General features: G+C 50.8%; 14 protein-coding genes across 14 annotated transcripts; 6 read left to right on the top strand and 8 right to left on the bottom strand.

Moving 5' to 3' along the window:
- Nucleotides 1-582: 582 nt before the first annotated feature.
- On the top strand, nucleotides 583-2,538 carry L228DRAFT_239254 (glycoside hydrolase family 32 protein; the record flags this gene model as incomplete). The annotated part of the gene is made up of 2 exons (XM_018331124.1): nucleotides 583-2,354; nucleotides 2,421-2,538. 2 exons carry the CDS (start codon nucleotides 583-585, stop codon nucleotides 2,536-2,538), a joined length of 1,890 nt encoding a protein of 629 aa, XP_018187820.1.
- Nucleotides 2,539-3,307: 769 nt separating this feature from the next.
- On the bottom strand, nucleotides 3,308-4,366 carry L228DRAFT_268741 (hypothetical protein; the record flags this gene model as incomplete). Its single annotated transcript, XM_018335187.1, has 1 exon — nucleotides 3,308-4,366. One exon carries the CDS (start codon nucleotides 4,364-4,366, stop codon nucleotides 3,308-3,310), a length of 1,059 nt encoding a protein of 352 aa, XP_018187821.1.
- Nucleotides 4,367-4,645: 279 nt separating this feature from the next.
- L228DRAFT_247919 (hypothetical protein) lies at nucleotides 4,646-6,137 on the top strand. The gene is made up of 2 exons (XM_018332748.1): nucleotides 4,646-5,037; nucleotides 5,115-6,137. The coding sequence occupies exons 1-2, from the start codon at nucleotides 4,717-4,719 to the stop codon at nucleotides 6,084-6,086; spliced, it is 1,293 nt and encodes a 430-aa protein (XP_018187822.1). The 5' UTR covers nucleotides 4,646-4,716; the 3' UTR covers nucleotides 6,087-6,137.
- Nucleotides 6,138-6,243: 106 nt separating this feature from the next.
- Nucleotides 6,244-6,636, bottom strand: L228DRAFT_247920 (hypothetical protein). The gene has a single exon (XM_018332749.1). It carries the CDS (start codon nucleotides 6,603-6,605, stop codon nucleotides 6,402-6,404), a length of 204 nt encoding a protein of 67 aa, XP_018187823.1. The 5' UTR covers nucleotides 6,606-6,636; the 3' UTR covers nucleotides 6,244-6,401.
- Nucleotides 6,637-6,926: 290 nt separating this feature from the next.
- On the top strand, nucleotides 6,927-9,519 carry L228DRAFT_256126 (cytosolic Fe-S cluster assembly factor nar1). The gene is made up of 2 exons (XM_018333911.1): nucleotides 6,927-7,240; nucleotides 7,305-9,519. Exons 1-2 carry the CDS (start codon nucleotides 7,133-7,135, stop codon nucleotides 9,123-9,125), a joined length of 1,929 nt encoding a protein of 642 aa, XP_018187824.1. The 5' UTR covers nucleotides 6,927-7,132; the 3' UTR covers nucleotides 9,126-9,519.
- A 197-nt stretch (nucleotides 9,520-9,716) lies between these two features.
- Nucleotides 9,717-11,258, bottom strand: L228DRAFT_211386 (PLC-like phosphodiesterase; the record flags this gene model as incomplete). Its single annotated transcript, XM_018329893.1, has 1 exon — nucleotides 9,717-11,258. One exon carries the CDS (start codon nucleotides 11,256-11,258, stop codon nucleotides 9,717-9,719), a length of 1,542 nt encoding a protein of 513 aa, XP_018187825.1.
- A 1,299-nt stretch (nucleotides 11,259-12,557) lies between these two features.
- On the bottom strand, nucleotides 12,558-13,912 carry L228DRAFT_239259 (hypothetical protein; the record flags this gene model as incomplete). Its single annotated transcript, XM_018331125.1, has 2 exons — nucleotides 12,558-13,171; nucleotides 13,348-13,912. The coding sequence occupies 2 exons, from the start codon at nucleotides 13,910-13,912 to the stop codon at nucleotides 12,558-12,560; spliced, it is 1,179 nt and encodes a 392-aa protein (XP_018187826.1).
- A 547-nt stretch (nucleotides 13,913-14,459) lies between these two features.
- L228DRAFT_149604 (Aldo/keto reductase) lies at nucleotides 14,460-16,014 on the bottom strand. Its single transcript, XM_018329268.1, has 3 exons — nucleotides 15,652-16,014; nucleotides 15,031-15,597; nucleotides 14,460-14,959 (listed from the first exon to the last, which is right to left on the bottom strand). Exons 1-3 carry the CDS (start codon nucleotides 15,701-15,703, stop codon nucleotides 14,592-14,594), a joined length of 987 nt encoding a protein of 328 aa, XP_018187827.1. The 5' UTR covers nucleotides 15,704-16,014; the 3' UTR covers nucleotides 14,460-14,591.
- Nucleotides 16,015-16,866: 852 nt separating this feature from the next.
- On the bottom strand, nucleotides 16,867-19,014 carry L228DRAFT_247924 (S-adenosyl-L-homocysteine hydrolase). Its single transcript, XM_018332750.1, has 5 exons — nucleotides 18,878-19,014; nucleotides 18,605-18,796; nucleotides 18,384-18,510; nucleotides 17,723-18,324; nucleotides 16,867-17,648 (listed from the first exon to the last, which is right to left on the bottom strand). Exons 2-5 carry the CDS (start codon nucleotides 18,774-18,776, stop codon nucleotides 17,200-17,202), a joined length of 1,350 nt encoding a protein of 449 aa, XP_018187828.1. The 5' UTR covers nucleotides 18,777-18,796; nucleotides 18,878-19,014; the 3' UTR covers nucleotides 16,867-17,199.
- Nucleotides 19,015-19,954: 940 nt separating this feature from the next.
- Nucleotides 19,955-21,115, top strand: L228DRAFT_247926 (putative F1F0 ATP synthase assembly protein Atp10; the record flags this gene model as incomplete). Its single annotated transcript, XM_018332751.1, has 2 exons — nucleotides 19,955-20,299; nucleotides 20,361-21,115. Coding segments are annotated over 2 exons (1,024 nt in total), but the record flags the coding sequence as incomplete, so codon positions are not given.
- Nucleotides 21,116-21,219: 104 nt separating this feature from the next.
- L228DRAFT_268750 (V-snare-domain-containing protein) lies at nucleotides 21,220-22,010 on the bottom strand (the record flags this gene model as incomplete). Its single annotated transcript, XM_018335188.1, has 3 exons — nucleotides 21,220-21,723; nucleotides 21,781-21,894; nucleotides 21,945-22,010. The coding sequence occupies 3 exons, from the start codon at nucleotides 22,008-22,010 to the stop codon at nucleotides 21,220-21,222; spliced, it is 684 nt and encodes a 227-aa protein (XP_018187830.1).
- A 240-nt stretch (nucleotides 22,011-22,250) lies between these two features.
- On the top strand, nucleotides 22,251-23,128 carry L228DRAFT_247928 (hypothetical protein). The gene is made up of 4 exons (XM_018332752.1): nucleotides 22,251-22,306; nucleotides 22,381-22,523; nucleotides 22,663-22,888; nucleotides 22,999-23,128. The coding sequence occupies exons 1-4, from the start codon at nucleotides 22,304-22,306 to the stop codon at nucleotides 23,008-23,010; spliced, it is 384 nt and encodes a 127-aa protein (XP_018187831.1). The 5' UTR covers nucleotides 22,251-22,303; the 3' UTR covers nucleotides 23,011-23,128.
- Nucleotides 23,129-24,004: 876 nt separating this feature from the next.
- L228DRAFT_268752 (hypothetical protein) lies at nucleotides 24,005-25,808 on the top strand (the record flags this gene model as incomplete). Its single annotated transcript, XM_018335189.1, has 3 exons — nucleotides 24,005-24,142; nucleotides 24,196-24,267; nucleotides 24,336-25,808. The coding sequence occupies 3 exons, from the start codon at nucleotides 24,005-24,007 to the stop codon at nucleotides 25,806-25,808; spliced, it is 1,683 nt and encodes a 560-aa protein (XP_018187832.1).
- A 311-nt stretch (nucleotides 25,809-26,119) lies between these two features.
- L228DRAFT_247932 (hypothetical protein) lies at nucleotides 26,120-27,819 on the bottom strand. Its single transcript, XM_018332753.1, has 3 exons — nucleotides 27,717-27,819; nucleotides 27,486-27,657; nucleotides 26,120-27,354 (listed from the first exon to the last, which is right to left on the bottom strand). Exons 2-3 carry the CDS (start codon nucleotides 27,547-27,549, stop codon nucleotides 26,303-26,305), a joined length of 1,116 nt encoding a protein of 371 aa, XP_018187833.1. The 5' UTR covers nucleotides 27,550-27,657; nucleotides 27,717-27,819; the 3' UTR covers nucleotides 26,120-26,302.
- Nucleotides 27,820-27,987: the final 168 nt, after the last annotated feature.

A 27,987-nucleotide genomic window follows, 5' to 3' on the forward strand; every position in this document is an offset into this window, starting at 1 on the left:
CATTGTCCAAGTGTACGCTCTACAATGGTGAACTCATACCTGTGATAATCCAGCTATAGGGCTACAGAATAGGGCTAGGCCACACGTACACTGCACACATGACCGGAGGATTGCGAGTACAGATGTGAATAATAATGTCTGGTAGACCACCGGACACTAGTCAATTTACCTACTCTCGTACCTTGCGTTCCCCGTGAATACGGTTCTCGGGCCTTTAGCCAACGTCTCCACATGCAGTCTATCTCCGGCGCTTGTTGTTACAGAATGTGGCCCACAGCTGACGACATTATATTCCCCTTTCTGCCTTGGACACAGAACTCTTACCCATATGGCTAACCACTGTGGAGACGAGATGAGATCCTCCTTGGGCGGGTCAACGAAAACAAGAATCAAGAAGAAATCAGGTTTGAGAAGTCAACACTGCATTAGGTATACTGTCTCGGTCAAGTTCGGACTCTTTATGTCAAGTATTTAAATACTTTGAGATTCTCCTCGAAAGTATGTGAAAGGCTCTGAGACGTCGCGAACTACTCTCTTCATACCCTCCTCCTCTTCCTCCTCCTCCTTCTCCGTCTCGGCACCATGAAGACCGCATCGGCGGCCGCCCTCCTTCTCGTGGGCCAGGCAGCGTGTGCTGCGGTTCGTCCTAGAAACTACACCACTATCGACTACAACCTGGCACCGCCCAATCTGTCGACTCTGGCCAATTCATCCCTGTATGATCTATGGCGACCCAAAGCCCACGTCCTTCCTCCGTCGGGCAATGTGGGCGACCCATGCGTGCAGTACACGGACCCCAAGACAGGCTCGTTCCACGTTGGCTGGATCATGAGTCAAGGCCTTGGCGGAGCCATGACCGATGATCTCATCCACTATCAGGATCTCCGCGAGGATGGTGGCCCGATCATTAGTCCTGGCGGAGTAAACGATCCCGTCGGTGTGTTCGACGGCAGCGTTTTCCCCAGCGGTATTGACGGCATGCCCACGCTCCTCTACACCTCGGTGTCTTTCCTCCCCATTCACTGGACGATCCCTTACCCTCGCGGAGGAGAGACTCAGTCTCTGGCCGTCTCTTACGACGGCGGCCGAAACTTCACCAAGCTCAACCAGGGTCCGGTCATCCCTGACGCTCCGTTCGGCGTCAACAGGACAGGCTTCCGCGACCCGTGGGTGTTCCAGAACTCGAAGCTTGACGCCGCCCTTGACAGCACGCAAGGAGCCTGGTACGTCGTCGTCTCAGGCGGTGTCCACGATGACGGTCCCAGTCAGTTCCTCTACCGTCAGTATGACCCGGACCTCCAGTACTGGGAGTACCTCGGACAGTGGTGGCATGAGCCTGCCAATTCCACCTGGGGAGATGGCACCTGGGCCGGACGATGGGGCTTCAACTTTGAGACGGGAAACATCTTCAACCTCAATGACGAGGAGGGATCCAGCCCTGACGATGAGGTTTTCGTCACTCTCGGCACCGAGTGGTCGTATGCTCCCGCCGTGCCCGAGGTCTCGGCCAACCACGATCAGCTGTGGGCGGCCGGAAAAGTCTCCAAGCACGGCAACATCACCTTCACGCCGACCATGGCCGGTACTTTGGACTGGGGTATTTCAGCGTACGCTGGCTCCGGAAAGGAAATGCCATCGACATCTCAGGCGTCAACCAAAGCCGGTGCGCCGGACCGCTTCATCTCGTGGGTCTGGTTGTCCGGAAACTCCTTCGGAATGGCAGAGGGCTTCCCGGCTGCACAGCAAAACTGGACCGGCTCGCTTCTGCTCCCCCGTGAGCTGAGCCTTCGTACCATCCCTAATGTCGTCAAGAACGAGCTCGTGCACGAGAACGGATCATCGTGGCGCGTGGCACACAACAATGCCTCGAGCCTTGTCCAGATCAAGACCCTCGGCGTGGAGATTGCCAATGAGACCTACAACGCCCTGGTTTCTGGCCCGTCATATGTCGAGCCCGGCCGTAACCTGAGCCAGGCAGGCGTTGTGCCGTTCAACCGCTCGCCCTCCAGCAAGTTCCAGGTCATCAGCGCCAATATCTCCTTCCCCCAATCTGCGCGCCACTCGGGCCTCCAGTCTGGATTCCAGATCCTGTCGTCTAACCACGAGAGCACCACCGTCTACTACCAGTTCTCCAACGAATCCATCATCGTGGACCGCAGCAACACCAGTGCCGCGGCTCAGACCACGGATGGCATCGAGACCGTCAACGAAGCAGGCCGTCTGCGGCTGTTTGATGTCATCCCTGACGGTGCGCAGCAGAAGCAGATTGAGACCTTGGAGCTCACCCTTGTGGTCGACAATGCCGTTCTCGAGGTCTACGCCAACGGCCGCTTTGCCCTCAGTACTTGGGCCCGGTAAGTTTTGATCCTGTATGAGTTTTCTTTCAAATTGGGACATTTCGAGCTAATAATATTATCTAGGTCGTGGTACGCCAACTCGACGGACATTAGCTTCTTCCACAACGGCGTCAAGGACGTGACTTTCGGAGACGTGACCGTCTCTGAGGGACTCTACGACGCTTGGCCCGCCAGACATTGAACACAAATGGCTTGATCGTAGAAAAACATATTCAGTAATTGGAGCCATTGGTTCTGTTCTGGGGAGGAGGAGGAAGGTGTAGTGCTTGTCACGGACTCACGAAATCCCCAAGAAAGCACCGCAGGCGGGGCGTGGGGACAGTCATTAATTAATCAGTTATCTGATTTAGTTCATGTACATAGATTTCTTGTTATCTAGCATAATTTAGTTTTATAAATAATAACGCTAAAATTGTCTATAAGCTGCATTAAGCTCCTTCTAAAACAATCGTTGCATGCTAAGATAGTAGTCACCTAGACTCTCGATGATACTTTCATCACGCGCTGATCATTGTCTTCATCCATCTTCATGATACCTTTCTATAACTCGCTAAGCCCTGCTATAAGTATAACACAATTATTGAGCCAAAATTTCAAGGAAATGCTCGTAAAAAAAATTCAGAGATTGTCGGGGTTTGCCGGAGAAGCCCGTTAGTGACTTTAAAGAGCTTTTCAATGTACCCATCAGTGGGAAAAGAACAATGGTAGGAATATGCTTTTTATTTGACAAATGGACGAATAGATACCCTTATGCATAGCTGCCAAACGAGAAAAATAAAATACACCAACATGTAACAATGTATATAAAAAGACCACACGCCGATCATCTATCCGAACGGCGTCGCAGATATGATCATGCGAGAAGGGAAAAAGGCGGGAAAGAAAGAAAATTTAAAAAAGGGTTGTGGGTAATAGTAATACAAGTCTCTTTTGTCTGTGTGTCTCTCTCTCTATGCAGACTCCTCACCGTCCTTCTTCTCACCTCCTTTCTCCTCGTCCTCGAGCATGGTCCTTCTGCCCTCAATGGTAAAGTACAGACTCTTGCTAGCGCTCTCAAGAGTATTCGTCAAGCCCGCGCCGAAGCCTTGGAGCATGTACACGAGCTGGTTGCGGAGGCCGTCGAGGCCGCCGCCAATGGTGCCAACCCACTTGGCGCCGGCCTCGTCAAAGACCTTGCCCTCGACTCGGGCGCCCAGGAGGAGGAGCTTCTGAAGACCGCTGTGCACTGCGGGTTCGTGGTAGCCGGGGTTAACCCGTCGCGTGGGGGCCGGGAAGTTGGGCTTGCTGGGCCAGAGGATTTCCAGGGCGGCCTTGAGGTGCACGGGGGACACGTTCGGGAAGGTAAGGACCGCGAGAGGGCCCGACATGAGCGGCGTCAGAGCGTGGCTGAGTTTGTTATTTTGCGTGGCTTCCCAGGCGTGCCGGGACAGAGCGTGGGTGTAAGCCGGGTCGGTGGGGTCAGGGGTGGCGTTGGGAATATTGGCGGCGGAGGTGGTTGATGATGAAGTGGCAGATTGTTGTTGCTGCTCCGGGTGAAAGTATTCGGCGACCTGCAACGCCGAGGCAAATATGCCGGTTTGCACAATCTGGAATTTAATCCCCGAAGCAAGGTCTGCGTCGGCGGATCCCTCAGGGATAGTGGCGTCAGCTTTGCGCAACGCAGCGGCCAGCTCTCGCCGGATACCGGTCCATTCGCTGGCTTTGACGTTGTTGTGCTGGAATAGCAGCATCAAAGGAGTCGAGCGGAGGAGAGATGTGTACTGTCGGTGTAGTTGCGATTTGCGGAACTCCGGCGGCTTGTGCGACGGCGGCTGTGTCGTCGGGTACCGCGCAATAGGAGGAGGAGACACTGTCATTTGCTCGTGAGATGCGGCAGGCGTGACTGCTGAGGCATGACGAGCGTGGATCAGAGCAGCAGCTGGGATGGTAGCTGCTGCTGGTGTTCGTGCAGCGGCTCCAGGACAGACTGCGGCAGACTGCCGCAGTCCAAGCGGTATTCGGGGCGGCATGCTGACAGCGGGACTATGCTGCGGTCACAGGAGAAACTAGAAAATTAAAGTTAGATGACGATATGAGATGCATTGGAGAGTTCAATTGGCGTACCAGACCACAATTGCAGAGTCGTGTTGCGATGTCTCGTTGATGATCCGAAGGTGAAGATGTCGAAAATGTCCTAAATCGGTTTAGCGCACGGAGGGAAAGACAGTTCTGCTTATGTCAGCGGATTCTGCCGGGTCCAACCGCCCCACGGAGGGGTCTCAAGGCTGACTGACTGACTGACTCAATATAAGACGGTCAGTCATTCAAAGGGAAACACTAGAGGTTCTCCCAAGAGAAAGTTTTCTCAATTCCTCTAAAAATGGCTCAAGAAGCTGACAAGGACACTTATGTGTCCATCACACCTCTTCTTAAACGCTTGTGGCCTTCGCCCGGAGACGCCAAAGTCTCACCTGATGAGATTGCCCTAGCTCTTTCGCATATCTTCACCAATTCTCTTTCGCCAGTTCAAGCTGGCGCTCTGCTCACGGCGTTGCATTTCACTGGGTGGGACCGTAAAGGCGATGTAATTGCCAAGTCAGCAGAGGTCATGCGCCTTGCTGCGGCTCCGGTTGACACAAAGGCTCTCCGAGCGCTGGTTCGTAGAAGAGGCCGGAAAGAGGGCACCTATCGAGGTGGATTTGTATGTAAATCATCATGAAAATCAATGTCGCACTTGTAAACCATTCAAAGAAGCAGAGTGCTAATGGTAGTTAAAAGTGTGACATTGTAGGCACTGGCGGAGACTCCCACAACACTTTCAACATCTCCACAACTTCCTCAATCCTTGCTTCTTCTCTCCTTCTTCTCAGCAAGCACGGCAATCGCGCGTCAACGTCCAAGTCTGGCTCAGCAGATGTCTTGGCCGCTATGGCCCCTAAAGCGCCGAATCTACAGGCCATCAATGCTGAGTCACTGATCAAGGTGTATGATGAGTCCAACTACGCATTCCTTTTCGCGCCAGTCTTCCACCCCGGCATGAAGCATATAGCAACTGTCCGAAGGGAGTTGGGTTGGAGAACGATTTTCAATCTGCTAGGCCCTCTGGCAAACCCTGTAGATGTCGCGATCGAAGCAAGAGTTATTGGAATTGCTCGAAAGGACCTTGGCCCTGCTTTCGCCCAGGCGCTGAAGTTGAGTGGTGCCAAGAAGGCTATGATCATCTGCGGCGAGGAGGACTTGGACGAGATTAGCTGCGCTGGCCGCACACTCTGCTGGAGATTGTCTGAGAGACCAAACCCCGACTTCCGCGGCCCAAAGAATGAGGAAGACGAAGAAATTACGACGAGCGATGAGGATGCGCCTCCACGAAACTTTGTTGATGTAGAGCACTTTTATCTCTCGCCCGAAGACTTTGGTCTCCCGGCGCATCCCTTGTCCGAAGTATCGCCGGGCAAGCTCCCCGAAGAGAATGCGGAGATTCTAACAAAGCTGCTGAAGAATCAGCTTCCCCGCGATGACCCTATTCTTCACTTTGTCCTGATGAACACTGCTGCCCTGTTCGTCGTCGCTGGTATTTGCGACGCCGACACAAGCAATATGGGTCCTGGAGATGATGGAAAGGTCATCACGGAGCGGGGACCTGGCGGAGGCAGATGGAAGGAAGGTGTGCGCAGGGCGCGATGGGCAGTCGAGAGCGGAGAGGCGTGGAAGTCGTGGAGCAGTTTTGTCGAGGTCACCAACAAGCTATAAACCCACATGATAGAGTCTAGACGCATATGATATCCATTTATTGAATGTATGATATTCTTTCAATATGAAGATAATTCTGAGAAGAAAGTCGCAATAGTTCATGAGAAAATCTCATGCTGTGATGGGTTTTTGTAAAGCCCCAAAAACGCCCCATGCCAGTATTAACGCCACGCGGACGGCGTGCTCCGTCCATGCTCTTGAAATCGTCCCAAATCCTTGCATGCTTCAGACTTTTATTTACCGCGCCTCAAATTGCACCATGCTTTAACCACCCAGTCAGCATCTAGCTAATGAACGCGGGTACTCAGAAATATCTTACCGCTTGGTTCTCTCCTTGTACAGCACACGGTGTCCACACTCCTTGCAACGGATCGGGTCGCCGCGCTTCAGCGACACCTTGGAAGCGCATTCACCGCAGATATACTGAATGGTGAAGGTCGCGGCATCCTGGAAGCCGGTAGTACCGCCGCCGTAAGAGGCGCCAGTAAGATTTGGGACTTGGTAGGTTTCGCGGGACATTATGTGGACTTCCTCGATAGGATATGATTCACTGTCAGAAATTAGTCACTTGCGTACATGAGAGGATGACCTGACGGAAACAAGCGACGTACGCTATGGGGCACACGTAGCTGCTTTGATTTCAATATGAATTCAGTGATCGCGGAGATGAAGTTGGCGATGGAGTTTTGAAAGGGAAAAATGGCTGACCAATGCTCCTTTTGACACTAGATCGTTAGTAGTCTAGCGGGTTGAAGGCGGTGAGAATTTGTCTCCAGAATAACCGTCCGCGGAAACCATCCAATCGCCACCATCCAATTCCGATTCCAAAGCACTGGCAGATGGTTTAATCATCTTCTTTCTGCCCCAATTTTTCCACTCTCCACTCATTCTTTCCCCTTCAAATTGTAAAAATCTCTTCCTCCTGTCTAGATTATCTTCACAGTCTCCTAGTACCACTCGAATTTCTCTCGAATTGCTTTTCCCCACGATTTCGCGGACTCTCTTGCCACTCCGCCTTCTCCGCGGGGTTCGCCGACCTCCCCACCATGAGCGCAATTCTTTCTGCAGATGACCTGAATGACTTCATTTCACCTGGCGTCGCGTGTATTAAACCCGTAGAGACACTCCCGAAGGAAGAGTTAAAAGAACCTAATGTATGTGTTTGGAAATTCCTTATTTTTGTCAATGGTTTACTAATCGTATCGTACGCTACTATAGAACGCCTACGAAGTGACGACCGAAGACAAAGTCCCTCCTCCACCAGATGCACCGCCCGCGCAAATTTCCCTGACCGATTGTTTGGCCTGTTCCGGTTGTGTCACGTCTGCTGAGGCTGTTCTCGTTTCTCTGCAATCGCATTCTGAAGTCCTAAACGCGCTAGACTCGACTCCATCAATCGACCCTCAGCTCCTCGCTGCTGCTGCGCGAGGTGAGCAACAGAATGGCCTGGGTGAAGGCCGGATATTCATTGTCAGCATCAGCCCACAAACACGGGCCAGTTTAGCCGCTGCATATGGCATTTCCGAGCAGCAGGCAGGCTACATGCTCGAGCAGCTGTTCAGCGGACCGCAGGGGATTCGATCAGGAGGAGCATACAAGAATGGATTCACATGGGTGATAGATACAAACGTAGCGCGGGAAGCATGTCTTGTCCTTGGCGCAGACGAGGTCAAGGAGAGTCTGGCACAAAGCTCAAGCAACGAACAGGCGCAAGGCGATAATCCAACTCATCCCAAACGTCCAATTCTCACCTCTGCTTGTCCGGGCTGGATATGCTACGCCGAGAAAACGCATCCGCATATTCTACCGCACCTATCACGTCTCAAGTCTCCGCAGGCATTACTCGGAACTCTGCTCAAAACATCTCTCAGCAAACGGCTCAACATTTCGCCAGACCGCATCTGGCACTTGGCCGTGATGCCGTGTTTTGACAAGAAACTCGAAGCTAGCCGCGAAGAGCTTACCGATTTAGCGTGGCAAACCGATAGTCAGTCGCAAACGAAACAAGGCATACGCGATGTCGACTGCGTCATCACCACCAAGGAGATTCTCATGCTCGCTGAATCACGGGGAATCGCACTCCACGACGTTCCTCGGACCCCTCTTGACCCGTCCACCCGCGTACCTTTTCCCGACCCTACTCTCGATTCCTTCTTATTCCCCTCTCTCGATCATCCCAGACACCGTAATGCCCAATCCGCCAGCGGCCCATCCGGCGGATACCTCTATCACATTCTGTGCACATACCAGGCCCAAAGCCCAGGAAGTTCCATTGAAATTGTACGAGGCCGCAACTCGGATGTTGTCGACTATACGTTAAAAGATGCCAACGGCGGCGTTATTCTCAAGACAGCACGCTACTACGGATTCCGCAACATTCAGAACCTCGTACGGCGGTTAAAACCTGCGCGGGCATCTCGCATGCCTGGCGCTGCAGCACGCCGTCTTGGCGGGGCTAGTCGGAAGCCGGGAATGCCTGCAGCCGCCTCCTCCGCCTCTTCTGCAGGGCTCGGCACAGACTACGCATACGTCGAAGTCATGGCTTGTCCGGGCGGATGCACCAACGGCGGCGCACAGCTGAAGCCAATTGACCTTGTCGCATCGTCTGCACCAGCGGCTCCGGCTACAAGTAATGGTGGCGCCAATGCTGATCTTGGTCTCGATTCTGCGCCAACATCGGGAACCGCCACGCCCATTGCAAGCTCTGGAACCTCAACGCCGCAGCAGCAAAGAGAATGGCTTGCACGAGTAGACGAGGCATATTTCTCCGCTTCGGATGATGAAGGAGAAGGAGAAACCGTGGGCACAAAGTCCAATGGCACAGCTGCAAAAATCGCGGCAGACAATGTCAATGGAATCAGCCCAGCATATATCCACTCCATGCTGACGCACTGGTCAAACACCACGAGTGTCCCACTCGACCGCCTCGCTTATACGACTTATCGCAAGGTCGAAAGCGATGTAGGCAAGGACCGTGACAAGGGGCGCGAAACGGAGCGAGTGGTTGAGTTGGCAGGGAAGATTGGCGGCGGGTGGTAGGTTGGATTTAGTTACGTCGTGTGCATACCCAATCTTCTTCTTTAGGCTTTTTTTTTTTTTTTCCTTTTCTTTTCCCTTGCCCCTCTCTTATTTCAAAAGAGATTTCATGTATACGTTACAGCATATGCGACACATGTGACACATCGTGCGAAGAGGCGGAGCATTTGCTGGCAGAGAAGCGTATATACCTACCTGCATCTTTCTTTATATCCCTAGCTACTTCCCTTACCACTTTGTTTTTCTCTCTTTGTAAAAGTTACGGTTAGACACAGTTCAAGGTTTTATACCACAGGTCCATAGCATAGCAAGTTTATTGTTTAAATGTAGGTGATTTTTTACTCATGTCGCCTAAGAAAATTTAGAATTATATCAATATATCTCAGTGCCCCGCTGGCTCTTATTCTACCATCTTGACATGTTGTTTTTCCTTTCTGACCTTAATCGAATAAAAATGTTCAAGCCTCAAACATTCGCTTCATGTAACTCAAAAGAAAAGCAAAAGGGAAAGACACGACAGATCAGAAGAAGCAAAGCCAAAAAAGAAAAGAGATGAAACAGACCAATAAATGAACAAACAAATGATTCTCTTCACTATGACGCTTGCTTTTCTCGCATTTCCAGTTTTCCATTCATGCCAACAATACACCGCACGAGGTCCCAATCGTCGTTATTTCCGACCCAGTCGCAGACGACTATGCCCGTGGACCCATCGCCCTTGTCACCGCCCGCTCCTGCGCCGTCCACTTGCGCATTCGCATCCGCATCAGACTCATTGTGTCTTCTGCACAAGTAGTCGATGACGGCAGGGTTCAGCTTCGCCGCGATCTTCTCCGGCCAGCACCCGACTTTCCAGAAATTAGACGCGGACAGGAAATTGATATAGAGGGGTTGTTTTTCGCCCTCGGGCACACCAGCTTGGAGCGCCGAGACTTCTCCTTCGCCGGCATTAGGAGGTAGTTGACAGACGCATTGGCCGGCCCGTTCGAGCTGCTGCGTGGAATACTCAATCTTCTTGTCGATGTTTTCCGTCTCGAGGACCTCGCAAAAGTCCTGGACGCAGACGTCGCCGCCAGGACTCGTGTCGTGCGGGGTATTGTATGCCCAGGACTCGGCATTGATGCACCACCCCGCACCGTCCCATTCGTGCTTGAGCCCGTCCTCGAGCACGAAGCGGCGCATGAGCACGATCTTCTTGCGGGCTTCTCCGAGCGTGGGGACCCGGGGCGCGGTGAACCAGTGGTGGACGTCGCCGGCGTAATGGTCGCGCAGGATCCGGCCGAGCTGTTCGTCTGTGGCGTTGCCTGTGCCTTCGCGCTTGACGGACAGGATGACGGTCTCGGAGGGGTTCTCGTTGAGGAAGTCTTGGACGACATTGACCAGGTCCCGGAAGTATTTGTTCCCCGTGAGGGAAATGGGAAACACGCCGTGCACGAGGATGAGCCCGTCCTTGGTCGGGTCAGCGGGGTTTTCGGGCTGGACGCGAATGTCGAAGAACCGGACGCCGTTCTCGAGCTGTTTGCGCGGAGATACGGCTTGGCAGCGCACAGAAGGGAGGGCGCGGTGGCAGGTGGGCGAGTTGTGGGTGCCCGGGATGGAGAGCGCGGAGAGAGGCGTCTCGTCGCGTAGCTCTTTCATCCAGCTGGAGAGGTTGGCGGAGGAGAAGATGGCCAGGAACGAGTCCTGCGGGAGATAGATGGCCGTGTACGCATGTCGCGGGTCAGGGGTAAGTGGAACAAGAGTGGAAGAGGCGTTGCTCGGGGAAGGCACGTCGACGCGGTACCGCTGCGAGTCGGCTTCGAATGTAAGGCGCAGGATCTCGGGCCCGTGCTCGAGGTCCGTTTTGGAGGTAGAGAAGGATGGGATCGATATGGAGACCTCGTCGCGGGAGAAGGACTGCGAGGTCTCTGCTAATTGAGGCGCAGAGGGCCGTCGGGAAGCTTTGGGCCGAGGACTGTTATTGGGACTGAGAGTGGTAGTCGTGTTGCTGATGAAGTTTGTGAAAGGGCGGGTGATGTTGGCAATCCCACTGGAAGGAGGTTCTTCAATGGTAGGCGCAGCGTAGCGTTCAACCACTTTCAATTCGAGAGGGGTAGAGGTGAGGTTGCGGATCGTGAGGGGCGGTGGAGTAGCCATGTTGTTGATTTTTTACCGTCTAGAGCGGGGATTTGCGTATGGGGGGGAATCGTGTGTGTCGCGTGAGGAGATACTGTATTTGTATAACTGCGCCCTGAATAAGACACAGAGTGGCAGTGGCGTTATCGGCTTGCTAGTCTTGTGTTGACGCCCAGGACATGCAGCACGAAATGAAGGCGGGGGATGGTCAGCAGCAACGGAAGAAAGTAAGGGATCAATTCAAAAGTATAAATGTAGGAAACACAAAAAAACTGAGTGTTGTGCAAAGCCAAATTAATCCCAGGGATGAGCCAGATGGGGGGAGTTGTGCCAAGACGGCCCGAGGGTCAACAGTCCCATATATCCTGGTCGTTCTGTGTTCTGGTCGTCTCTTCCTCACCTGCCTCTCGTCTTGGCCGCGTCAGCGCTTGTTTTTAGTCTGTGTCCAGTTTGTTGCCAGAGCTGCGCAGAGCTGTGATTTCTTTTGAGAATCACGCAAAAGTAGGAGATTTGGTTCATGTATAACTCATGCATTTAAATTTTGTTGTATTCGCAACTATATATGACAATTTACTGTCAGAAGTCAGCAGAGCTCATGACGTCGTCTATTTGGGGTAACTTTGTTTGCGGGCGGTGAGAGCTGGACCGACCGCGGGAAGATCTCTAACTTAACTCCAGATCGACTTTAACCCTATAGGGCTACAACCGTCACATTCGCCCTTTTAATGCAGAAAATCAGAGGAATCTATCGTATCTTGCCCTGGTATCTTTAGCTAGTTCAGATCGGCTCAAATAAAAAAGTGAGAATATTGAGTAGAATTGAAGGTTTTGCAATTTTTTTGCACACCAAACACTCGTCTTCGCGCCCAGTTGCGAGAAGGGAGATGAAATCAGTCGCGGCACTCATGTTTGAATATTGTTTCGATCCGAGATTGTTGAGATCTTCCAGTTGAAAAGTCCAGTCACAAGCTATCTAGACACATGGACATGGATTGCAATTTGAACGTAAAGACTTCATTCCTCGTTCTCTCCATTGCAGCAATGTTAAAGACAAATAAATTGAAAAACATTCGCTGAGCTAGTAACGTAGAAAACCATCATGTCCGTGAGAGCCTTTTGCAAGCAAACGCCAGTACGCATCAATGCCGCCATATCGGTAAGCTCAACACTGCTGCAGCTATTACAATCGAAAAGAGAAAGAAGAAAGCCAATCCCACTGTTCCCCATTTTCCGTACGCGCCATGCCTTAAATTTTGCGCCCTTGCAGTAACCATTTGCATCTCAAAGGGGGAAATAAAAAAAAAAGGCCGCAGAGTATGGCTACTTCGCTGCCTTCACTGCCTCGGTCTCGCCTTCCTTGCGATACCATGGAGTGCCGCCAGTGAGCGGTAGTTTGGAGAAGTCATCAAGAAGCTGCTTCTGCAGACCATCCGGGGCATATCCAAATGTCTCTGCACATGCCAATTCAGCTTCCATGACATTCATCAGGACCAACTCCTTGGCCAGCCACTCCTGCTTACGCTTCGCCTCAAGGTGCTCAACTTCCGACCTGAGTTCTCGGTTTTCTTCCTCGTTCCAGTAGAGCTGGCGGCGAAGTAAGCGATATAACTGGTCCGGTGGCATGGCCAGTTCTTCTTCTGTAAAATGTACGTCGGGAGGATATTCATATGTGGAGACGTTTTGCTCCAGGTCGGGATCGGTAGTCGTTACAATGGTGGCATCATCATCGACATCTTCCTCATGGTTTTCATGCTTGGCTTTGGGCTGGTCACTCGGCGGCCGAGCTGGAAGAATGAGCTTGAGACGCTGACTGCGATTGGGAGGATTGCCATGGTGCTTAGGCACTGGATCAGAGGGCCGAAGAGCCTCTGTCTCGTGAACCGTCCGCATATGTTTTGCGAGGGCGTCAGAGCGGGTGAATGAGCGATCGCATTCTAATCTCAAGTTAGATCTGAAGCAGTCCAACGTTTTGTATTAATGATATTTTGGAATGGCGCTAAGGGGAGTTTTGACCCGAGCAGAAAACACATTACCCTGCTCTCGCGCGAGCGGGCATTCAGGCAAACCTCCGACAAGCAAACCTTGGTAGAAACCCAGAAAAAGAACGTACCAGGTAGAGCACAGTAGAATGGCTTCTCGCGAGTATGACTTCGCATATGAGCTCTCAATGCATAGCCACTGGCATGAGGCATCCCTTTTCGACTACAATCCTCCCACTCACAAGCATACTTTTTCTGACGTGTGCCAATGTGGTCGTCGTGAATATGGGTGACGAGATTGTCCATGTTGCCTAGGTCACCTTTGGGGCAACCGTCCCAACGACAGACAGTTATTTGTTCATGACCGTAAGCCTCTTCATCCTGGAGCTGTGATAATACACCGCTTGGCGAGCCAGGGATATCGCCCGAGGTGTCAGAGGAGATGTCGGTTTCTGTCTCATCCCCTTCATCGCCGTGAGCACCATTCTCATCATGTTCGTCATGACGAGGCCGATGAGAAGATGAATATGGGTGTCGCGCGTCCCATGAGGGACCACTGAGCCGCTGACGCTTGCTTGGAGGCATAGCGTGTTCAGGAACAGGGTCGCGTTCGTGCTCGTGCTCCTCAGTCTTGACGTCGTCGGGGAAGTCCTCGGAGGACAGCTCGGAGAGAGGAGAGCCTGGAGATTCAGCCATGATGGATGGTGGGAGGATATAGGAGTACGCGAGAGTTGCAGTGAATAAGATCAAGGAGACTTATTAGCGTCAAATGGATCGGGGTTTGGTGGGGTAAAGAAGATGGGCATCCACCAGGAGAATGGCGGAGCAACAATTCGACTTCGGAACGTCGCGACTTTGGGACTTGAAGCTTTGTGACGGCTGTCGCTGTCCCTTGTCCCCGAATTACCCGCATTGACCAGAGCTCCGATTATGTCAGCAAAATCACTTTGTTCTTTCGCGTTTTTCCCTCTCCAGCTTTCTCTTCTCCCCTTCTCTACTACACGCATGGGCATGATTTTGTCCAATGAAAAGTTTACAAGTCGATGCAGCTTGATACCAATAATTCTTGCTAATCATTACATGTCTATCAGATATAATTCTAGGTAAGCTTTAAATTGCATTTCTTTATCCCTCTTGAGTGATGAATAAAACATGAGTTCTGCAATTCGGACGGTTTCTATGTCAGGAAGCCGCAAGCCGACACCAAAACTACACTTGATCTGACATTTACATCTTTCATGTTGCCTTGCAATTTAAAATTCTCCATTCTATTCGGTCACTGACATCTGTTCAAACAGTAATAATATCAGAAATTACCACACATTCTTATAACTACTGGCATCTTTCTCCTAAAAGTTACCCACTTGATTTCAGCCTAGGTCTCCGTCGGATGACCTGGGGCGTAGCGTCCTCCAGCGACTGGCAATTTCTTCAAGATCTTCTCAATCTCCTCCAACTCCCTGTCCGTCAGCGTGACATCTACCATATTTTCAAGGACTCGCTCCTCGGTGGTGGCTCCTGGGATAGGAATAACCGTAGGCCGGCCAGGTTTGCCACTGAAGGACTTGACCCAAGCCAAGGCGAGCTGCGCAGGTGTGCAACCCTTGGCCTGAGCAAATTTTTGTAATTCAGCAACCAGATCCAAGTTTTTGGAGAAAACATCTGGTTGAAAGCGGGGCATATGTCTGCGGAAATCACCCTCGGGGATATCATCAATCGACTTGATCTGGCCCGTCAAAAATCCTATACATCTGTCATTAGCATCCAGTGTTTTCGCAGCCTATTGTACTGGTTCTGAAATTCGTAAAACGTACCTCTGCCCAAAGGCGAATATGCCACAATCGGAATGCCCAACTCCGCACACGTGTCCATGACGCCATTATCCAAAATGTCCGTAGACCAGAGCGAGAGCTCGACCTCGACTGCGGAAATTGGGTGCACCTTTGCCGCTCGACGGATTGTCTCGGCTCTCACCTCGGACAGACTGATGCCTCCAAGCTTACCCGCCTTGACATATTCCGCCAAAGTCTCAACAGTAGCCTCCACGGGCGTATTGGCATCCTGGCGCGCGCATTCAAACAAATCCAAAAACTTCTTGCCGTCTAGGACACGCAGACACTCGTCCACGCTGCGACGCACATTGGCCGGGCTGCTGTCAGGCATGAACTTTTGAGAATTAAACGCGCCCTTGATGCTTAGCACAACCTTCTCGGCGTCTTCAGGGTACTGAGTAAAGTAGCTGTTCAGCAGGTGCAATGAATTGTAGGTCGGAGTGCCGTATAGCTCGCCGCCGTTCCAGAAGTTGGCGCCCTTGCTAAGTGCAGTACGCATGGCTTTGAAAGCTTGCTCTTTCGGGGCCGGTTCGGGTCGCCATGTTAGGCCTATGACCTCGTGTTAGTGTGCTTCTGGATCTAGACAAGAATAATGAAGCATACCCATCAATCCGTATCCCGTAGCACCCACTGGCTTTGATGTGAGGGAAGGCATCTTAGGGAGGTTTGCGTATGAATTGTTTTGTTCTTTAGATACTGTTGTTTTAAAGTGTCCGTAATAGATTCAAATTTGAAGGAATCGAACACTGAAATTCAGTGCTTCGCAATGTTGTTTTATAACTGGTTTCAATTTCAAGACTTTCGAACCAACTTGCACCGTTTGCGGTGACGTTTATATATTGTTTCCCCGCGCCCTTTCGCGACCCAAACAAAACCCCAACTGGTTGCCCCTCAATAGGCATGCAGTCCGGAGGGAAAGGGATTATCAAAGCCATGGGTTTATCGTATCATACCGCTGCCCACTTAACTCCGTTACGTAGTATGCCCTTGCTCTGCGGTGGGAAAATAGTGACCCTGTCAGAAAATAGTCGAAATCATTGAACAAGCAGTCAGAAGCTTATTTTCTGACCTTGCATTTCCCCTCAAGTTTCAGTAGTACACAGCACAAGTATTTCCCACCCCTCCAAGGGGTGATCTTAACTCCGAGCGAGAAATACACCGCTAAACTCGATTCATGAACTGTATGACACTGAACGATTTTCTGACCGAGGGGACCTTGCTTCGGTTACTTTTTATCTCCATTCGGCGACAAAAATTCGCTGTCAGAAAGTAACGCCATCAATGGAAGCAACTCGATATCTGACAGTATAAGCTTGATCCGATCAATTTGAAAGAGCCATCATGTGTAGCATGACGATTCAGACGATAGAAGGTGGTAAAAGAAATCACAATAGTCTGACGGCCCTGATCGCCAGCGACTTTCAGGAGCTCACGGAGACTGACAGATTGGAATCTGACTTCGACTATGTCACTTAAAATGACCAGAGATTCCCTAACGACTGTAGACATGTACTGAATCCGGAAAGAAAGAGAGCTTCAAAGTTTTGTCTCAGCCGTCAAAAAGGGTAATCCGGGATGCTCCCAATGGTCTAGGTACAAGCAACAAACACATAAAATGACAGGGCCTGCGTACTATCTTCTTGCACTCGGTCAGCAAATGGAAGGCGAAGCATTCATGAATGCATCACATGAGCAGGATAGACAACGCAATCAAGAAATTTACGTGGCCAAAGCCGGGATATATATATATTTGCCTTTACTGTCTAGTGGCAATTGAGTTAAAACTCACCACTGGACATTCCATCCATCTATCTAGCTTGACCGTGGTTGAAGAGCCAAGTGTTGAACGCCAGCGCTGACAAAGATAGATGCGTTGAAGAATTTCTTTTCCGCCCGTATCAGACACCAAATGTCCTTACTCATAGAAGTTAAAAAAAAAAAAAAGAAGCTATTGCAAAACAAAGAGTCCCGTTGAAGGACAAATGCTTTTCCGTAGATCATGCCCTCATGAATTAAATGTTGAAATTTACCCACTCACGCACCCATCGTGAGACCTAGCGCCCAAGAGTTTTTCATAGAGTGACAAAAGGGAATATTAACGTGAAAGAAAAGGAGTGGCATGATACACATGAAATGTGACGGTGAAGGTGTTTAGTAGCGGTAAATGTCGCTCTTGAAGGGACCCTCAACGGGGAGGCCAAGGTACTCAGCCTGGACGGAGCTGAGCTTGGAGATCTTGGCGTTGACGTGAGACAAGTGGAGCGTGGCGACCTGCTCGTCAAGGATCTTGGGCAGGACGTAGACGCCGACGGGGAGCTTGCCGGTCTTGCCGAACTCAATGTACTTCTTGCCGAACTCCTCGTCGTCAGCCTTGTACAACATGATCTGAGCAAGGACCTGGTTGGTGAAAGAGCAGGACATGACGAAGGAAGAGTGGCCAGTGGCGCAGCCAAGGTTGACCAGACGACCCTCGGCGAGGAGGATGATGTGGCGGCCGTTGTGCATGAGGAAACGGTCGACCTGAGGCTTGATGTTCTGAACGCTCTTGGCGTTCTTCTTGAGCCAGGCAACGTCAATCTCAATGTCGAAGTGACCAATGTCTAGGATTCAGTTAGCTTTTTCTGTTCGCTCGAATGACGTGGGGGGCTAGGGTCGTGAGTAGAGTAGCACATACTGCAGACAATGGCATCGTTGGGCATGGCCTCGAAGTGAGTGCCAGTCAAAATGTCACGGCAACCAGTGGTGGTGACGAAGATCTGACCACGGGGAGCAGCCTCCTCCATGGTGGTGACCTCGTAGCCCTGGACAGCGGCCTGGAGGGCGTTGATGGGGTCAATTTCAGTAACGATGACACGAGCACCCATGTTGTGGAGAGCCATGGCGCAACCCTTGCCGACGTCACCGAAACCGGCAACAACGGCGACCTTGCCAGCAATCATGACATCGGTGGCACGCTTGATACCGTCGACGAGCGACTCACGGCAGCCGTAGAGGTTGTCAAACTTGGACTTGGTGACAGAGTCGTTGACGTTGATGGCGGGGACAAGGAGGCCCTTGCCCTTGAGCATGTGGTAGAGGTGGTGAACACCAGTGGTGGTCTCCTCAGAGAGACCGTAGCAGCCCTTGAGCATCTCGGGGTACTTGTTGTGGACAAGGGCAGTCAGGTCACCACCGTCGTCGAGGATGAGGTTGAGCTTGTTGCCATCCTTGAAGGCCTGGAGCTGCTGCTCAAGGCACCAGTTGTACTCCTCATCGGTCTCACCCTTCCAGGCGAAGCTTTACAAAACGTTAGCAAATCTCTCTTTAGCGGCTAGGATCCTGGGAAAGCAACTTACACAGGGACACCAGCAGCAGCAATAGCAGCAGCGGCGTGGTCCTGGGTGGAGAAGATGTTGCAGCTCGACCAGGTGACCTCAGCACCGAGGGAAGTGAGAGTCTCAATGAGGACAGCAGTCTGGATGGCTGTATTTCCTTATTAGTTTCGTGGCCTCTAATTTTCTTTGCAGGTTTTGTTCCAGGAGAAGCAGAGTTGATGGAGGGGTTTTGGGCAACATACTCATGTGCAAGCAACCAGCAATGCGAGCACCCTTCAAGGGCTGGTCGGCAGCGTACTTCTCACGAGTGGCCATGAGACCAGGCATCTCATTCTCAGCGAGCTCGATCTCGCGGCGACCGAAGGCCGCAAGAGAGATGTCGGCAACCTTGAACTTGTGGGCGGGGGCAGACATTTTGGCGGTGAAAGAGGTATCTAGAGTAAAAAGTGTAAGAAGAGAATTGCTCGAGGAGATGAACGAGAGATTTAAGGTGAGTTCAAAGGGGGTTTACTGACTAGAGAAAAAAAAATTGAAGAGAGATGGGGAAACAGTCTATGAAGAAGAGGACAGAGGGAGATGAAGAGAAGGTGGATAACGGAAAGCTGCGGCAGAGGAGGAGGGGGTTTTGATGTGTGAGATGGGCTGGTCTTTTTCTTACTCGGTTATATCCACAAAGGTCTTAGCTGGACTTTTTTGGGTCTTCGGGGACCAAGTGAAATTGGCCCCACCGCGGGGTCCAGAGAGGTCCCCTTTTTTTCCATCCTGTCAACAACAGGCATGGATCGCCCATCTCTCACCGTGGTCCCGATTATATCCATATAGTAAAAGACAATTCAAGCTACGTAGTCGAAGATTGATTCTTGGTCTTTCATAACTCAGGTTTATCGTTGGCGCGGTCATTTACACGCTATTGCTGGGGCGGTTCTCGCCAGTCACTTCAGACGCACTTTCACTTTTTAACTTGGATGTTTTACCAGAGTGTCTCCGGAATCACATTACCAATTGGATCGCGGTCGCTGTTTATTTGGATATAAGCAGTGAGCAGTATTTTCTTCGAACCAAATGAGAGTAGTAAATACTGTTCATAATGGCTTGATTCTAGATTTTTAAGCTGTGTAATGCCTGCGTTTCTGTATCGTTATTTTGAAGTAGCCTCCGGCTTTCGGTGCGCACTCTCCGTTCCGACCGACTTTCGCCGAGACGATATATTCTATTAAGGGGTATAATTACTGAGTCCTATCTGTGTTATCGGGAGTTGTCATGGATTGTGACTCCTTAAGATTCTGCCGGGCGGTGAGAACTGAGAGCTCAATTATTTTATAGTCACTTTGCCTAACTGAACGCAAAAGTTTAACCAATGGCAGAGAAGAAGCTAAGACCACGAAAAGGTAACTGGTTTACACACTTTCGGATGTTGCTTTCCTGGTCGATCATTGCAGATATGCATAGGCAATTTAGGTGTGCAGGAATGTCGATCGGCTATGTGAGGATATCCGCCGCAAGTGGCCATCGTCTTAGCGGGAGCCGAGCATTCAGGGTAACCTTTACAACAACTTTCTATCGCTCGGAAGTTAGGCGCTACTACTCAGTGGCATGTCGAGCTCCAATCTTGGCTTGAGAATGATAAAATCTACAGGAGCGATAATGTTTTCGTCAAGGCGAACTCTTACCAGATGCTCAATTGCGGATCCTGTGCCATATCTATTTTGCCAATGTCGCGGTCTGCGCACATCGGCCGATCGAAGTACCGCAGGCGCTCCAAATGCTCCCGGCGGCAAGAAGGACGGGGAGTTCGTCCCTGCGCCATTGGGACGGCCAATCGGCTTGTCTGCAAAGCCTGAAGCTGGACAAAATACTGGAATTGATAATCGGACATGGCGCCAGAAGCGGGAGGATTTTGTCAATTATGATAAACATTTGGAGAGACGAGAGAAATTGTGAGTTTCCGGAGCCACTGAAGATACCACAGGTTTTCTCTGACCGAACGTCGTCACGCAGAACGAAGCAGGTAGCAAAGCCATACTTTCGCGAGTGGTCAAATATGCGATATTCAAAGGGAAAGTCCTTCATATCAAATCCGAGACTCTTTCGTGCCGACAAAGCGCTCTACTTCCCCAATTTCCACGGCACAACACTTGCGTCTCCCAAACAAGCAATGGATACGACGCCCGTTTTAGAGAACAAGGTCTCCATTATCAGTGTCTTTTCTGGCACATGGGCAGAGAGACAGACGTCATCATTTATTAGCGAAAATGATAATCCTGAACTTCAAGAGGTGCTCAAGGACGGTGCTGGAATTGCGCAGAATGTGTACATTAATGTTGAAGAAAATGCGCTGAAGGCCGGATTGATTCACATATTTATGTCCGGCATACGAAAGCAGCTGCCTGAAGATGCTCACAGGCGATATTTCCTTGTCAGAAGGGGCCTGACAGATGACATTCGCGACTCGATCGGATTGCTCAATAGCAAAGTCGGATACGTATACCTGGTCGACAGCGACTGCAAGATCAGGTGGGCAGGAAGCGGCGTTGGGGATGCGGAAGAGAAGGAGGGGCTGGCAAAAGGAGTAAGACGATTAATCGACGAATGGAGGAAGAAGAGCCAATCTGGTTCTGAGAAGAACACCCCTATAGTCGAGGAGATTGAGGAGAAAGCGGCCGCGACTGCCGCATAATTTAAAGAAAGATGACAACGCTCATAAGAAAGGTATATAATGTACATTAATGCTATAACCATCCCTCCTTAACGCCTCGGCAAAGATAGAACCAAAACTCCATGTGTGATCAAACCCGATTATGTAGGATTCCATCTTCAAGGCCCTGCTCAGAGAGTTCTCGGGGTCGGTGCGGCACGTTTACAGAAGAAAGAAGAAGACTAAAAAGCAGAAGGCGATGAAGCTGCCTAGAATTATGCCGTCTCTTCGTTTTTTGGCGCCTATTCGTCCAATTAGGCTATTGATGCCGGGCACTTGGCTCGCCGCGGAGACGATTCTGCGGTTAATGCTCGCCAGCGTCTCCCGCTGCAACCCAAAACTCTCATTGATCGCATACGCCTGACTGAGAACACTATCGGCAACATTATGGCTGCGGTCTAGTCTGGTTCTCTCGTCCAACATATAGTCCGCTTCGGCAGCTTCTGGGTTCGAGGAACGATAAGCGTTGATATCGGACCGTACATTCGACAGGAGGTTTGCTCGATTACGAGCTTCTTCAATGTTCGATTTAATGCGAGTAAGCTCTCGACGATGGTCCTGAAGGATCTCTCTGTGCCGGGACAGGTTATTTTGTTTGAGCGCTGAAGCTGTGAGCGCAGCTTCGGAGTCTAACAGACGAGACAGTTGGCCGATGAGTGACTCGCGCTGATAAGTGTCAGAAAGAATGGCTATTGATGTTTTGATCATGAGAGTAATCTATACCTTTTCGAATACTTCCTCTAGCTGCGACTCGATCTTTCGCTCATCCTCTGTTGGTTTTGGCGGGATGTTCGGCACCGAGGCATATTGCGAGTAAGTATGGAAGAGGGTCTCGGTCTAGAAGTGTGAGCCGGGTACACATAAAAGCGTATAGTATAGGATATTACCTGAGTCTCCAATGATCGAGCTTGCTGTCGTAGCTGAGCCCAGCCTGAGCCCGCTGAGGAAGTCATATTGCTGGTGCTGTCGGGATCATTGCTTGTTGCCTCACGATGATATCGATCGCAGTTGCTCTCGTACACATCAGCTCCGGATACGGTAAGCGACTAGGCCGATCGGCGCACGGATAAGGAGCATGGCAACCAGAGTAGCCCAAAAGCGAAGCACCCATCAAAATAAGTTAGCGCAGCCTCGCTTAGAGCGGGCTTTCAAACCCTAGAATTTGCCCACCAAATTGGCGAATATCGCAAATCGACACTGCGACCAGCAACCAACCAACGACCACCGCCCGTGCCCTACGTTCAAGATGGTGAGAAATACGGCTTCGAATCGTCGTGATGGATGAATATGGGGTCAGGCTAACGTTTGTCAATTTTTCCGCAGTCGTCCGGCAAAGTTAGGACCAACCAGCTCTGGGGCAAGAACAAGGAGGAGCTCAAGAAGCAACTCGATGAGCTGAAGACTGAGCTGGGTCAGCTGCGCGTGCAGAAGATCTCTGGAGGCGGCGCTACCAAGTTGAACAAGATGTACGTTTGAATCGATCTCGAATTTTACGAAACTTTTTGCGTCCAGGACCGAACGATGGGAAGGAAGGCATCGATGGATCGGCGCACGATTTCAACCGAATCAAAGAAGAACAGAGTCTAATATGGTTTCACTCGACAGTCACGACCTCCGCAAGTCGATCGCTCGGGTCCTTACCGTCATCAACCACAACCAGCGGGCTCAGCTGCGCTTGTTCTACAAGAACAAGAAGTACCTTCCCCTGGACCTCCGCGCCAAGCAGACTCGCGCCATCCGGAGACGGTTAACGAAGCACGAGGCTACCCTTGTGACGGAGAAGCAGAAGAAGAAGCAGGTGCACTTCCCTCAGCGGACTTTCGCCGTCAAGGTGCGTGAGAACTCTTGATTTCCCGGAGGATTGGAGAATTACAAGGCCAAACTCGGTCTCTACTATCTTTCTGGGGTTTGTCGAGGATAATTGGCTGACTGTAGACGCAGGCTCAGGCTTAAGGGTATGCATTAGCGGCTGGTGTTCTTGGGGCCGGGTACTGGGTCCAAGATTTACTGGATTTTCGGTGTACCTTACCAGTTTATGAATAAAACAATCAAGGGCCATCGTTTTCGGTACAATGACTTTGAGTGAAAACTTGGCTATAGTGCTTTGAGTGTGCATTTCATATAGGATGCGAACTTTTGTCTTCAATCCGTGGATCCTCCCCTGCCAATCAGTTCCTCGATTATATTCCGGCAGTTTTTTTCTCGATCTCATTAAAGAACGACTCCGACGTGGGCTTCTGATTTGAAAAGCAACCATTGCTCCCGGCCTCTCGCCCTTCTTCGCAAACAATGTGCCGCATCATTTCGATCCTGGAACAGAAACGTCGACATAATCGAAGAACCATCGTCTAATAACGATTGCTGCGCAAACCTTTCTAGATCACTTGCGCGATCGTTTGAATTTTCCCAGTCTTCCACCGATGCCGGAGCGATTGTTCCTCGTAGGGTCTCCTGTTATCTGCGAAATTCTGTGAATCATCTCCCAGATCCATTAGTATGCAGAGTTGATAGGCAGTGCGCGGAAGTATCGTGTGTCTGTATTCGTAGCCAAATCCAGAGGGATGCAAGGATCTTCGTGTCCTCGGTCATGGCAAAGCCGACGGCAGCCGGGCCCTAAGCGATCCCCGGTAAATGCGCAACAAGACCCTGTCTAAACCCCATTCCCCGCAATCCGTTAAATACGGGGATCATTTATTTAATGTGAAGATGTCGTTGACATGATGTGAAGCAGAAGTTAAAGATGAGACGTTCGTTTTTTCGACATCAGCTGCTCCTCCTCAGGCTTGGACATTTCCCAAATCAATGCCAATGGGCCACAGCCAGTCGATATGCGACTTGGCGAAACGTAAACAATCGACGATTATTTCATCAAACAGCTACTACATTCGCAGTTAAGCCATTTCTTCTAGCAGATATTGGAGAAGGTTTGGATTGGAGTCTATGCTTCATGTTCCGTCCCACTGATGTCTGGCAAACATTAGGAATTCGAGAATGCGAAGTTATACAATGGTATGTCGAGCCGGAAGCTCGAGTTGAGCAATTCGACAAGATATGCGAAGTGCAGTCGGACAAGGCCTCGGTCGAGGTTAGAGTCTCTCTACTCCAGGAGTAACTGGGACAATGTTCTGAATTTGGCAGATAACATCTCGGTTTGACGGCGTCATCAAGAAACTCCATTATGAAGCCGGAGAAACAGCCATAGTTGGGAAGGTAGGAATTACCGGCCCTCGCAATATTTAGTTGCTACCATGAAAAATCATTGTATTTACGATCTCCAGCCGCTCGTTGATATCGACATTCAAAGTGAGCTCTCCGCCGAAGACGAGGCGTACACGACTGCGCCGCCGGCGCAAAGCGGAGAACAGTCAGCTCCGCAGCAACAAAACCATATACAAACAACGTCTTCTACTCCGCCTCCGCCTCCGTTACCAGAATCTCTCCGTCACAATGGCAAAAACAGGAACAAGGACGGAGACAAGGAAAGGCCAAAGCCAACAAGTCAGGCGGCATCCCTTTTGTCACAACCGAGTCCAGCCGAGTCCTCCGCCGGGCAAATCCACAACCATAACCATTCAAATGGAAGCTTGGCTACGCCCGCCGTCAGGCGAATTGCCAGAGAATTCGACGTCCAAATTGAAGACATCCCGGGCAGCGGCAAAGATGGGAGAGTTCTAAAAGAGGACGTTGAGCGCTTCGTCGCCAGCCTGGGCGAACAAACAACCGCTACCACCGCTCACGGCCCTGGCACAGAACAGCCCACGCTTGCATCCGCGCATGGTCAGCCGGCAACAGCAGCTACTGCAGGTTCTTCTCCTAGCCAAGAAGACAGAATTGTCCCACTCACACCTATCCAAGCCCAAATGTTCAAACAAATGACCCGATCACTCTCCATTCCGCACTTTTTATACACGGACGAGACGGATCTGACAGCACTCAGTGCTCTTCGGAACCGAATCAACCACTCCTCTTACCTACCTTCTTCTTCATCATCTTCTTCTTCTTCTTCTGAGCACCAAAAACTCTCTTTTCTCCCATTCATAATAAAAGCCGTCTCAATTGCGCTCTCCGAGTTTCCCATAATCAACGCGCGTGTCGAACTCGATCCTTCTTCCCCATCATCATCATCATCATCATCATCATCATCATCATCATCATCATCATCATCATCCTCCTCATCCTCCTCCTCAAAACCCCGCCTCATCTACCGCGCCCAGCACAACATCGGCATCGCCATGGACACTCCCATGGGTCTTCTCGTGCCTAACATCAAGAACGTCTCCTCGCTACGCATCACCGACATTGCATCCGAACTCTCACGTCTCACCGCGCTCGCCAAAGCCGGGAAACTCTCCACTGCAGATCTGTCCGGTGGCACATTTACCATTTCCAATATCGGCTCGATTGGCGGCACCGTTGTCGCGCCAATCATTGTCGCGAACGAAGTGGCCATTTTGGGCATTGGACGCGCTAGACCTGTGCCAATTTTTCTCGATGACGTTGCTGTTGTCAGTAGTAGTTGTGAAGGTCGTGCTGCTGCTGCTGCTGCTGCTGCTGCTGGCAATGGTTCTGCTTTCAGGAGCCGAAGCAGGAACAATAATAATAATAATAATAGCGTAGTGAGAAGGGAAATGGCGTGTTTTTCTTACTCGGCGGATCATAGAGTCGTGGATGGTGCGACAATGGCCCGGATGGCAGAACGCGTGAGACGTCTGGTCGAGAGGCCGGAGGAGATGCTTGTCTTGCTGAAATAGAATGTGGTAGTGGTGGTGGCACTCCCTACTAACTAACTAAACCGCATAAATCAAAAATTTACTTTTTCCTTTTATTTGGTTTAGATATTCTTTCAAGTAGGGAAAATGAGGGAGAGATGGAAGGAGGGGAGAGGAGGGAGGGTAGAGGAGGAGGAAAAGAGAAATTTGGTTGACTTCTATTCAGTTTCATTATCATATTGTTGTTTCGGTATGGCATTGGCATACACTTGCGAGTGAGACGGGAGATGAAAGGCAGATGTGGAGGGGGGAACCTAGATTCCTCAAAATACATTTCCCTCCTTGTCCTGTCGGATATAATCATATTCATTCATTGGGCTATAAAATCTGTATCGTCATAGGCTACTTAACAAACAAATGTCTATCTGTGCAGAGAAAATTAGACTCAAAAAATAAAAAGGAGGAAGAAAAAAAGAGAATAAGAAGAATATCAAAAAGAGATAATAAGGGAAGGAAAAAAAAAGACATGATAATCATTACTTCTTCCCCGCCAATTCCCTCGTCCGGTCCATACTCGCCATGACGGCGCCTGCATACGCAGAGCGCACCCCGCTCTGCTCCAGGGCGAGTAAGCCCCTTATCGTATTTCCTCCAGGAGACGCCACCCGCTCCCTCATCAGCGCAGGGTGGTCTCCCGTGCCGCCCTCTTGCGGGCTGAGCAGCAATTTCACTTGGCCGAGGATACTGTGCGCCAACAAGCGATGGGCGTCTGAGCGCCGCATGCCTTCGGCGACGCAGCCGTCCAGGATCCCGTCGAGCGCGGGCATGATGAATGCGCCAGTCGTGCCGATCAAGACAGACGCCAAGTCGAATAATGTCGGGTCGACGAGGTGCGTGCGGCCAATGCATTGGAAGAGAAAATTTGTGAATGACAGGACTGCTTTTGATTCTGCGGCTTCGTCGACTTTCTGACCTTCTCCCGTTGTGGAAAACTGAGCAAGGCCAGTAGAAGGAGGAGGGTACACATAATCTTCCAGGACGCTCATCGATTCACGAATCTGCGCGCCCATGTTCGGCATGCCGCGGGTGATTTTGAGACTGGCTTTTCTTTCATCGCTATATGATATCCTGCGCAACGCTCCTTCTATACCGTAATGCAATGAAAGTTCGTGCATAGTCTGACCCGATTGGGAGACGACTTTAGGGCTTTTAAGATCGTATATTGTTTCCATAATGGTGCGAGGTGGGACTCCCGCGAGAATGCTAATGAGAACCTTTCCCTTGAGCGCGTCCGCGACGCCGCTGGCTTTGAGAACAGTGGGCATGAATTTGGGTTTGCAGCCGAGTAGGATTACGTCGGCGGAGCGAATGGCGGAGAGATTGCCCTCAGGGCCGTGAAGAACGGTCAGTTTGGACTCATGCGTGGGGTGGAAGAGCGATTGGAGACGCTGTGCGGAGGACAGGGAGGCCGTTGTTGCGATGATTTCTGTGATTTGAGGCCGTGGTGAAGATGACGAGGATGAAGACGCGGATGAGAAGGAAGTAATGCTGTCAAGGACTCCGGATAGGACGGCGGTACCCATGGCACCTAGGGTAGAATGTTAGGTGTTATCCAGAATATTGGATTCGTTTCAACTGTCTTGATTTACTGCAAATATAGAAGAAAGGAAGATGCTCTCTCGGAGGATTGAGATGCAGAGGGTTATAGAAGCAACCTACCGCATCCAACGACTGCCAACGTGACTGGCTTGGAAAAGAGCGGCGAGTCTCCTAGTCCCGCCATTGTGCTATCAGAATAAAATACGATATCCCCTTGACGTTCTTGGCTTCTTGGGTATTTCTGGGATTCAAGACGCAAGGTGTGCCTTCCTTCGAACGCTTATCTACTGTACTGTTAAATATGTCAATCAATGCTGCTTATCAATGCGAGCAAAAGTGCACGGAACATACTCGATTTAATGTATAAAACCCAAGGCTATATACCGTCAGAATGTGAAAGGCTCAATTAAGAAACTTGCGCTCCTTCTCGCTGTATGACTTGCTTGGTATGGATGTATGGAAAAAGGAGAAGAGAAATGGTAGAAGACCGCGGGGTAGTGTACTCTTAAACCCATGTGTTTATAGGTCGGAGATCTCTCCGCATTGTACTCACCGCCTTCGGCACCTTCGCTTGCGTTCCCGATCAACAACGGGACCCAAAGGTGGGGAGGGCGGGTGTCGC

The sequence above is a fragment of the Xylona heveae genome (assembly GCF_001619985.1).
Source record: "Xylona heveae TC161 unplaced genomic scaffold L228scaffold_6, whole genome shotgun sequence".
Taxonomy (NCBI): domain Eukaryota; kingdom Fungi; phylum Ascomycota; class Xylonomycetes; order Xylonales; family Xylonaceae; genus Xylona; species Xylona heveae.